The following is a 10,787-nucleotide window of genomic DNA, read 5'->3' on the forward strand; positions in this document are numbered from 1 at the left end:
AGACTTGCTCTTTCCCTGCCTGTCTCAGTCAGTGTCACCTTGTCCTGGGAACGGCCTCCCCAACTTTGACTCTTGCCCTCTCCCTGCCAAGCCCACAATGTTTAGGTCACATAAAAAGAGAAGCCTGAATGGGGATTAAACCACGAGCAGTTTTAATGGTCTGGTTTTCTCCCTCCCATTTCCCCACTGTTAGTATTATTATTACTACAAGAATAAAGAATTCCTGAGAGCCTGTCCCCCTCCTCTCCCTCGGGCCCCCCCTGACAGGACTCGTCCCTACCAAACCCCCCTGGATTTTTGGGTTAAAAAAAAAAGTGAAAGGCACTGCAGGGATGGGGTGGAGGGCTCAAGTGCCAGAGAGTTGAAGGTGCAGGGGCAGGGCCAGGCCCTTGAGGGTTGAGAAGCGTCCTGAGGGCCCCAGCAGAGGCCTTCCCTGGGCCCAGCTAACAGGCCTAGGAAAGGCCCTCCTCCCACCCCAACCCACTTTGGGGTCTGCAGCAAGAGGATAATTAGTGTTGGGCTCAGAAAGGAGGAATGGAAGGCCCACTCTACTAGGACCCAAGGGCCAAACCCAAAGGGGGGATTGCAAATCACTATAATCCTCAAAAGCCTGTTGTGTTTGGGGGTTAGAGAGGAGCTGAACAAAACGTGAATTAGAATGAAATCCCTAGCCTGGGGACAACAGCAGCAGCAGTGACCCAGGCTCCCAACAAAGAAGGAGGGGAGGCGGCCGGTCAGTCCAGGTTTGGGCCTAGTTGTCCCCACTGCCCCCTTGCCGGGCCCTGATGAATGCCATGCCGTGTGTGCGGAAATGGGTCTTGAGGTTGAGCGGGCTGTCACAGCTCTTGCCACAGACTTTACAGGTCAGCGGGCCTCCAGACGCAGGCAAGGGAGACTCTCCACCCTCTGGGTCAGACCTCAGTGGAGGGGCCTCTTCTTCCCCATCACCCAGGCCCAGGGCACTGGCATTACCCGCACCCCGTTTCTTCTTGTGGCTGATGAAACGGTGCCTGCTCAGAGAGCCAGGGGAGGCGAAGCACAAGCCGCAGTCGAGGCACTGCTGCGCACCACCATCCACCCTCAAGCCCACCATGAGGCTCTGTTCCACTGAACCGCTGCTCCGGTAGCGCAGGGGGCCATGGCCTCCAGAGCCAGGCCCACCCCTAGGGGACTTGGCTGGCGGTGTCGTGCTGTCTGGCTCTTCACTACAAGAGTCAGAGGACTGGCGGCGTTTCCTTCCTGGTCCCTGGCGATGAGAGGAAGAAATGAGGCCTTCCTATCACCCTACACTGACCCTGGCACCCCTGTCTTGCTTCCTGAGGCCAGGGCCTAGAGCCCTGCAGTTTCCTAGCCCCACAGCCCCAAAAGAGCAGGCTGGGCTTCTGCCTACCTGGGCTCTGGCACTGGGGCCCCGAGCCAGGGTGCTCCCCCGGCCAGGGGACTGGGCCCCGAGCGGCAAGCCATGCCGGACCTGGACGTGCTTCTCCAGGATCAGGCGGCTGCTGAAGGTGCGCTTTCCCTCTGTGCAATACCTACAGGGGGAGAGTGGGTAGCGTGGGTGCCGGCTGAATAGCCCAAAGACCAAGGCCTGTGGCTTAAGGTTGCGGGGTTTCCCAGAGCAGAGGGAGGCCTCAACCTTTGGTCCATTCACACAAGTCATTGGAAGGTGCTCAGTAAGGCTGGGGGCATGGGGTAGGCAGGTCACTTGCTGCTCAGAAAGAGGAAGGGGACGCGGGAGGGGAGGTGCGGGTGAAGGGGCAAGGGTTACCTGCATGGGTAAACTCGCTTGATACCCTCATGATTGACCCTGACATGGCGCCTCAGGCTGGGGGCGGAACAGAAGGAGCGCTCACACAGGCGACAGGGAAACTTTTTCACTGACTGGGAGAGCAGACGGTAGGGAACCTCAGAGCCAGGCTCTAAGACCCCCACCCCCACAGCCACCCAGACCAATCCCAAGGGGACGCCCCACTCACCTTCCCATGCTCTTTCTTCATGTGAGCCACATACTCGTCTCGCTCAGGAAACCAGGAGTGACAAAGGCCACAGGTCCAGCCTCCAGGGCCCCCACCCCCACCCTTGATGCCTTTGTTCCCTAGTTCCCGTCGGGGCCGTTTGGTTGCACGAGGGGGCTCAGGAGAGCTGGGCAGTTCTTCCTCTTCTGAGGATGAAGATGATTCCTCAGTAGGGGCAGCTGCTCCTCCCCGGGACACAGCCAAGTCCTCGGGCTCAGCCTTGGGGGTCATGAGGGCATCCGCAGCCCCTTTCCCAGCTGTCTCCTCCCCAGGGCGCCCGGACTGATGGGTGTTCTGTAAGAGGAAGACAAGGGGGTAGCCACTGTTGGGGAGGGCCTGGCTCTGCCGGAGGCCTCACTGCTCCCCCACCCCCACTCCGAGGGTTATGTCACTCCAGCCCCAGGTTACCACAGCAAAGCACCCCGCCTCTGTCCCTTAACTCCTATACCTTAAGATGTTCCAGCATGGTCCTTTTTTGGGCAAAAAGCAGAGGACAAGATGGGCACTTAAAGACGCTGACACGCTGGGGCAACAGATGCTGGTCGAAGTGTGAGGAGAGGAGGGGTTTGTGAGTGAAGACGGTGTCACACATGGCGCACTTGTAGATCATCCTGTGTGGGTGGAGAGGACAGTGCAGACACCCTGCCCATCAGGGCCCCAAGCCCGCTCTAGCCCACCCTACTCCTGCCAGGTCTCACTTGGCTTGCTGTGTGTGGAAGCTGGGATGCTGGGTGTACAGGTGGGCATGGGCGCTGGGCGCAGACTTGAAGGCCATGGGGCAGATGGGGCACTTATGGAAAACCTCGCAGTGCGACATCTGGATGTGGGACTTGATGGAGTTCACGCCCCCGAACACCACTGCACAGCTGGGGCACCTAGGGGGCAGAGGGCGCGGAGGTGAAGCAGGGTGTCTCTGGCCCGTACCCCAGCCCTGTCATTCCTGGGAACTGCTGGAGTCCAGAGCTGATCAACTGCGGTGGTGCATGACCAAGGTGGGGACAGGAGGGGTATGCAGACCCTGCCCATTGACGGTGGCCTGCGGAGGCCGAACTGGAGCTCTCCCCACAACCATGGGGACAGGACACAGATCTCACACTGGGGTTCAGCAGGAGAGAGGGGGCTCTCCCTGACAGGCCAGCCAGAAGGCTGGTGCTGGGACGCAGGGGGCCATGAAGCGCTGGAGGGGTAGGAGGCTGGGAAGGGGTGCGGAGGATCAGTAGCGAGGCCACGGGGAGAGGCAGGAGGCACCTGTATCCCACACGGCGAGACAGATGTAGACAGGCCTCCCGCAGGTGGGCCTGAAAATTGGCTTGCAGGAAGTTGCCCCCACACTCAGGGCAGACATGGGGAGGCCGGTTCTTATGCATGCGCTGGTGGGCACTGAAGCTGCAGCGGTTGGGGAGCATCATGGGGCAGGTCGGGCACACCTGTCGAGGGGGTTCAAAGAAGGCCGATCAGTGAGGAGTGGCCCAACCCCCCCAACACCTTCCCAGATCCTACTCCCATGGCTTCGAGCTCTACCCCTAGGAAGGGCCAGAGGAGATCACTCACAGTGCTGTTGGCCCCCGGGGCAGAGGGCCCAAGCTGCTGAAAGTGGGCAGCCATGCCGGCCTTGTCCCGGCACTGCTCCTTGCACTCCAGGCAGCGAAAGCACGTGTAGGCCGAGGTGGCAGGGGCAGCAGGCGGCTCAGACGAGAGCGGCAGCACTGGGACCTCAGCAGCAACCACAGTGATGGCAGCGGCGATGGCGGCCCCATCACCCTTGCCCAAGGCAGGCAAGGTGGGAGGTCCGAGGGCTGACGGGACGGCCAGCAGGGGCGTGATGTCCGGCTGGCCCACCATCTGGTCCAGGGCGACGGGCTTCATGACCAGGTGCGAGCACTGCATGACGAGCCCTTTGTCCTTGTGCTCTCGGGCGTGCAGCAGCAGGCTGCATTTGTTGAAAAAGACGAGGCGACGGGCACAGTGGTTGCAGGTGACCTCGATGCGCATGCTCCGGCGGTCATAGTGCCGCGCCAGACTCTTCTCCAGCGAGAAGGCGTCCCCGCACTCAAGGCAGCGGTAGCCCGTCGGAGGCAGGGCCAGCCCAGCCTCAGCTGGCGGACTCAGGTTGGGCCGGTAGGCAGGCAGCAGGTTCTTGCTGTTGAGGATCTTGTTGAAGGCCTCCACCAGACTGGACTGCGTCCGCGAGATCACTGTGCCACCCCCAGCCCCTGGCCCAGTGGCCTGCTTGGAAGGCTGCACCATCACCACGGAGGCACCATTCACCTTCTGCCCCCCAACCCCCAGCCCTGCCCGCCCCTCCACCTTGGGCAGGGCTTGGGGCACCAGCCCTAGCACATTCTTAGCCATTGTCTTAGGGCTGGTTGCAGCGCCCCCAGGCAGAACCACAGCTTTGCGGGCCACGCTGGCAGCCATCAACATGGCGGTACTGGCGTTCTGGATGGTGGCCACAGGCAGCACGGTGCCCTTTAGCCTTGTGCCATCCCCCAGCTGGACGCTCACTACCTTTGGACCCTCAGGGGTCGAGGTTACAGGGGACAGCTTCAGGAGGCCAGCCTCAGCCAGGAGGGTCCCCTCAGCCAAGGGGGTAGGAGGATCGGGGTCTGAGGGTACCCGGGTTACCGTCCTTGTGATATTCCCGCAGGAGGTCTTAATGGTCTTGATCCGCACCTTGAGAGGCCTTGAGGAGCTGGAAGAGGCAGGGGAGTCATTGCTGTCCTCATCTGCAGCCTCAGCTCCACTGGAGGGACTCTGGGGACTTTCAGGGGAAGGCTTATCCACCGGCCCCTCCTCTTCTTCTTCCTTCAGGGGCTGACAGCGGGGCACTTTGGGGGAGGCAGCAGGGCTCTGATGCCCTGGAGACTGCTTGAAGAAGGACAACCCAGCAACCTGGGGAGGCGAGGCACCGGCAGAAATGCCCGTGGCCTCGGGGCTCATGCCAGAGCCAATTCCGGCTAGGCCCTGAGGATGAAGGGGGCTGCAGCTATCTTGCTTCATGGTCCCCAGTGGTGGGGGAGAACCAGGTGGCAGCAAGGCTGGGGTATTCTCCCGGGACAGCTCAAATGGAGAGGGGAAAGGAGGCGGGGTCATGGCCCCTTCCCGAGGTGGGGAGGGTGTAGAGGGAGGGAGGGGGTCAGGGTGCTCCCCTGGCTCAGGCCCAAAATGAGCAAAGAGGTCCAAAGGAGCTTTGCCTTCCATGGCTTTTTCTTTCCAGGTACCCCCACTGGGAGGCGCTGGAGAATGGGGTGTACCTGGAAGAGATGACTCAGGGCCCCCAAAACCATTTTGCATCAGATGAGGCCCCACAGGTACTTCCTTAGTCACCCCCTCAGCCCGGGCCCCTTCCCCTCCTGCACTCCCAGCTGGGGACTCAGGCTGCTCAGGACACACTGTGTTCTTGACAATAACGCTGACTGCTGAGATGTCTGGCGGCGGCAGGCCATGATCAGAGGCCTGGGCTGGAACCTCGGGGCCATCTCTGGCAGCTGCTGCCGTTGCTTCTCCAGAGTCAACTCCTATACTGGGTTCTGGCTTTCCTGGGCCACCAGGCCCTTCGTTTTCTTCTGGCCCAGAGTGGATGGCTTCATTTGTGTCAATATCGGGGATGTCAAAGGCAGCAAGGAGGTCATCAAAATCAGGGGTCTTCATGTCCCCCATGGCAGCAGGTCCCAGACCTGATAAAAAAGGAAGAAAATAGCAAGAAACTGAGCCCTCTGGAGGCAAGAACCCTGGCCCTCTTCCCTCGGGATCTCCATATTTATCCTCTCAGGACCATGCACAGTCTGAATTGGCTACACTTTTACCACAGCACAAATCCTAGAGCTGGTGGAGACACCTGGTTTGCCAAACCCTAAAACTGAAATGTAGGTTAGGCACACATTCCAGGGAAGACACCAAGATAGACAGAAAGCAGAAGAAAAGGAACTTCTGAGAGACACGGGTTATAGAGATGGAGGGAATTCAGTGAACATCTTGGTTAAAACCACCTTGGCCCCTCCTATGCCCAGCACAGAACCCATCAATTAATCAATACCACTATTAAGGAGGAAGATGTACACGATGCTCTGGGTCTAAGGGCTCATTCATGGCAGCGTGGGATCCATTCATAATTCTTCATGGATCTTCTGGGTATCCACTGAGATCTGAAAGGCCATGTGTGCGAAGGGACAGTAACTTAAGCAAAGATGAAGAAATGATTCTAGTTCCAGCTGCATCAATGGCCTGATGTCCACCGCCTTACTTTTGAGAGGGGAGGCAAGTAACCCACACATCACAGGGTGATTCTGAGCACGAATGAATCATAACCCTGAGAATCAGAACCCAGGATAGGATTTATTATTACAGCTAGGACAAACAAGGACATGTCAGGTCAAGGAGGAGCTGGGAAGGAGTAAGCACTGGGAATCTAGGCCTGGGGTCAGAGACAAGGGTTAAGGGTTAAGTCCAGGGACTTGGGGTCATAACTGGCACCTGGAGATCTAGCCTGGTTAACAAGGAGAAGTGGACTCAGGGAAACCACCCAAGAGACCAAGATGGAAAGAATAAGACACAGGAACAGAGAGACAAAAAGAAAAAGACAGGGGAAAACCGTGACGTGACGGCAGCCTGGTCACAAGGGCCCCAGCCTAGGCCTCTCCTGTCACAAACACCTGCCGCAAGCTCACCTACCTTCCCCAGAGTGCCTCTGCCCTCCCATGGCCCTCCAGGGGCCAGCCCCTCCTCTCTCCCTCCCTCCCCATCTTGCTCTCTCAGGGCCAAACTCCAGGGTAACTTATCCAGCAGGGCTGCCGCAAAGGGGAAAAGCCAAGCCCCTTCATCCCTGTCATTCCTGCTCTGAGCTCCTAACTCACATTCCTCACCCTTTTCATTTTCCTTGGCAACACCAGTCCAGGAAGTCTTGCCCAACCCCAATCTGGCCCAGTGCTTGCGCCTGCCGCCCGCCTGCACACACACACACACACCCCCCCCCCCCCATAAGATGTATGTGGCACTAACCAACATGGCCAGCCCGGAGATCGTGGGGGACCCAGATCTGTTCCTCACCAGTTTCTCCCCCAAGGTGTTTCTAGATCTAGGAAGAAAAAACTGAGAAAGTCTCTGTCACTACACATTCTCTGCCCAGGATGTAAGCCATTTCTCAAGGCCAATTCTCTCACCTCCTGCCAGCCTTTAGACCGAAACTGAAGATAGTCCCAGCAGGTGGCAGCTGGCAATGCTGGGAGGAAGGTAGCGTGGAGGAAGAGGGTACCAACAAGAGAAAGAAAAGAAAGTTTCCCATCAGCAGACCCTACTTAATTCTGCAGTCTCTGGGTTTAAACAAAGCCCTCCACCCTTTGCCTCTGGCCTGATGGAGAACTAGGGCCCTCCCTCCTCTGCCTGCTTCTCTCCCCACCAGGAGAAACCCGAGCTACCTTCCACCCAGGCCCTCGGAAAAGTGGGCTGGTGGTGAACTAGGGGAAAACATCTACCCACTCGCCCTCCCCAAGCAACTCCCCCCTCGGCTCCAAGTGACTTAGAGGTCATGCGATAGCCAGGAGCGGACAGTCCAGCAAGCAGCACAAGCTCAAGGCCGAAGAGGTTTCCCCCACCCCACGGCCGAGGCCTTTCTGCGGCTGCTGTGCCCAGACTCTCCGGCTCTGGCCCTCCCCCCTTTCCCTTTACTCTTCCCCAAAAGCCAAAGGAAGGGGCTGAACAGGAAGAGGGTGAAACTGGCCTGGGTCGGGAGGGGATTCCACTGCTCTTCGCCTGGCCGGGGGCCTGCAGAGCAGGGCGAGGGGCCGGCGGCCGGGGGCGATTAGGCTGCCGCCAAGCTGGGCAGCGGGCGGAATTAAGTCCCTGCCATCTGCCTAGGGCCGGCGCCGGGAGCATGTCCGGGGTTGCGGGAGGGGGCGGGGTGTACAGAGGAGAAGCCACTGGGGAAACTGAGGCTCACCGCGCTTCTCTCGCTCCCACCGGCGTGAGAAGGGAAGGACCGGCCCCGGCCAGGCCAGGCCCCTGGGGAGCTGCCGCGCAACACCTCCCCGCCCAAGACTTCACCAGAGTAGGGGAGGCGCGTGGAAAGAGAGGAGTGGGGAGAAGACGGTCTCTGCGTGACTCGCAGCTCTCCGACAGGGGTCCGTCCCAACTCCGACCTCCTCCCCTCCCGTCCCGGCGCCGCACAGCCTCTTCCTCCCGCAGACTCCCGCGGCTCCCTGGAGACTGAGGAGTGATCCGAAGGCGCGCGGCGGCCCGGGGCATGAGCCCGAGCCCGGCCGCGGGCCCGGACGCTGACCCGCGCCTAGTCAGGGTGCAGGCTCCGCTCCGGCCTGGCCCAGCTCCCCCGCCCCCGCCCCCAAACACGGACACCATTTTAGGTCGCGACATCCCGCAGCCACCAGTCACCGGGCCGTGCTTCGGACGCCTCTTGGACTCGGGGCGCCAGGACTTGGGGACCCCGACCCTCCCTCCACGTTTACCCGGCTAGGGGCTGTGCTTTCAACAGGCTGGGAGTTTCGCCCATCCGCCTCAAGGGATGGAGGCAGCGGAGGGGCCTTCCTAGAAGCCGCCCCAGGGGGGCGGCGCGGAGAAGGGGGTAGTTGACCAAGTGGGGGAGGGGCGGGGGTATTTACCCGCCCCCCCAGGGGGCGGGGCCAAGGGCGGGTATTACCCCAAGCGTGCTTACTTGTTCCACTCCAAGTGCGGGTCGAGACCCGGCGGTCTCTACCCTGCTCCCACCGCCACCGCCGCCGCCGCCGCCCTCCCCGAGGCCGCCGCTACTTCCTGCTTCTCTCCCGTTCGGCTTCCCCCTCCTTCAGCTCCCTCCGCGTTCCAGGTCTGGGCTGCCCGCTTCCGCACTCGCCATTGGCCAACACCCCCGTCCTTCAGCACTGCGCCCCTCCCAGGGCCGCACTGGGTTGGCCGTAAGCACTGCCGCTCGGAACTAGCCCCGCAAAGTCCTCCCAGCTTCATTGGGCAAGGAGCCTAGTCCTTCTGAAGATGCCTCTCCCCATTGGTTGTGCCGGGCCCACCGGCTCCATCAGGGCATCTCAAAAACGACTGGCTTCCGCTACTGTCGCTTAGAAAAAAGCCAATCTGATGCCCAGCTTTCCCTCTAGAGGCGGTGACTATCCCGGTGCGTCTCCGCCCCCTTACTCCCTATTGGCCGCAATTTTTGAAGCCCGCAGTTCACTTATGCAAATTAAAAGAACTCTCAGCTTCTATTTGGTGGGCACTTTGAGGAGAACCTCGCCGACTCTGAACGAAGCCCGGATGCGTAGATCCGTTTGCTCCGTTTTCTCAAGCTAAACCCAGTGTCAATCATGCTGTTCAGAAGTCACAAAATGGGACGTTACCCAAAACATTACGTCATCTGGTTGACCAGTTCCTTGCCGTTTTCCCACTGTCTAAATCGTTCTATAATCTAGGTGGATAGGGTTCTCCCGCGGACCAGCTCCTGGGCGATGGCGTCACCCGTGCCTTCTCCCTCTACAGGAGGTCTTGCAGGAGGGGCGGGATTAGTTATGAGTGTGGAAGGAACCGGCACCTGGAGCCCCGGACGGCCCTGCAGACCGGAAGTGGAGGAGAGGTGACGTTCGAGAGTTGGTGTGGCCTGGGCCATTTCCAAAGGTATTTTAAAGCGGTATGCTGGTAGGCTTTCTAAGCACGGAGATAGGGTGTGAGTGAGCCGGAGCTCGCTTCCATTTCCCATTTAAGAGCTCTCCGTTTCCCCCCGCCCCAGCACGGGGTGGGGGGTGGAGTCGAAGCCGGTTTTCCCGCGCTTTGTTGCCACGCCCCCTGGAGGCGGGTGAAGCGGAGGGGATGTTCCGCCACAGAGTTACGAGGATAATCAGTATATTATGCAAACCCAGCATCCCCCATACCCCGCGTACCGGCTCTCTCGTTTGCGAACCTCCAGTTTGTGGCGCTCGACACCGTTCACCACCGGGATGCGGTTATTGAAAGTGGTCCTGCGGCTCCTGGGTGGCTCAGTGGGTTAAAGCCTCTGCCTTCAGCTCAGGTCATAATCTCTGGTCCTGGGATCGAGGCCCGCACCGGGCTCTCTGCTCAGCAGGGAGCCTGCTTCCACCTCTCTCTCTGTTTGCCTCTCTGCCTACTTGTTATCTCTGTCAAATAAAATAAAGTCTTTTAAAAAAATAAAATAAAAGTGGTCCAGTTACCCTGCCCAGGGGTCACTGGACCTCTGGATCGAGAACTCTCCGGCGCACCCTGAGAGCATGCATAATAGCGACGATATTAAGATGTGAATCCGAGCCTCTGGGCGGAAATCTTGGGAAACCTATGGTTCTATCTGGCGAGTCGCTCGACCTCCCTGAATCGGTTTTCTCATGGATAAAATGGGGATTGTAATACCAACCGACAGGATTGTTTTTGTGAGGATTAAACGCGTGTAATGCACCTGGGTAGTTCGGTGGGTTAAGCGTCTGCCTTCAGCTTCGGTGGTGATCCAGGGTCCTGGAGATCGAGTCCCGCGTGGGCTCTCGGCTCAGAGGGAAGCCTGCTTCTCCCTGACCCTCTGCCCCTCCTTCCCGCTCGTGCTCTCTTTCTCAAATAAATAAAGTTTAAAAAAAAAAAAAAAAAGACAACCCCGTTTAGAACGTAAGGTGCTTTGTAAAGTGATGGGCAAATGGAATTAGTGCCCCCCCTTCTGCCACCTTCTTGTTGGAGGTTTGCCTGCAGTTACTCCAGCTCCTAGGGCTCTTACACCTCTGAACCACTAACTAGAGTAGCTTCCTGGATGTGGCCAACCGGCATTCCATTCCCTCCTCTGCA

At 59.3% G+C, this 10,787-nt stretch overlaps 1 protein-coding gene across 11 annotated transcripts; it reads right to left on the reverse strand.

Moving 5' to 3' along the window:
- Positions 1–39: 39 nt before the first annotated feature.
- ZNF687 (zinc finger protein 687) lies at positions 40–9,315 on the reverse strand. 11 transcript variants are annotated; one of them, XM_046003172.1, is made up of 12 exons: positions 8,680–9,315; positions 7,951–8,216; positions 7,175–7,233; positions 7,014–7,089; positions 3,567–5,692; positions 3,264–3,442; positions 2,714–2,890; positions 2,464–2,626; positions 1,977–2,309; positions 1,769–1,881; positions 1,391–1,532; positions 40–1,246 (listed from the first exon to the last, which is right to left on the reverse strand). In XM_046003172.1, exons 5-12 carry the CDS (start codon positions 5,673–5,675, stop codon positions 752–754), a joined length of 3,711 nt encoding a protein of 1,236 aa, XP_045859128.1. In that variant the 5' UTR covers positions 5,676–5,692; positions 7,014–7,089; positions 7,175–7,233; positions 7,951–8,216; positions 8,680–9,315; the 3' UTR covers positions 40–751. The 11 variants fall into 11 exon arrangements, with proteins under 11 accessions (XP_045859128.1, XP_045859099.1, XP_045859115.1 ...); XM_046003143.1 differs by lacking the exon at positions 7,951–8,216; XM_046003159.1 differs by lacking the exon at positions 7,951–8,216 and having other exon boundaries at positions 7,014–7,103.
- Positions 9,316–10,787: the final 1,472 nt, after the last annotated feature.

Source organism: Meles meles, chromosome 1, assembly GCF_922984935.1.
Source record: "Meles meles chromosome 1, mMelMel3.1 paternal haplotype, whole genome shotgun sequence".
Lineage (NCBI taxonomy): Eukaryota > Metazoa > Chordata > Mammalia > Carnivora > Mustelidae > Meles > Meles meles.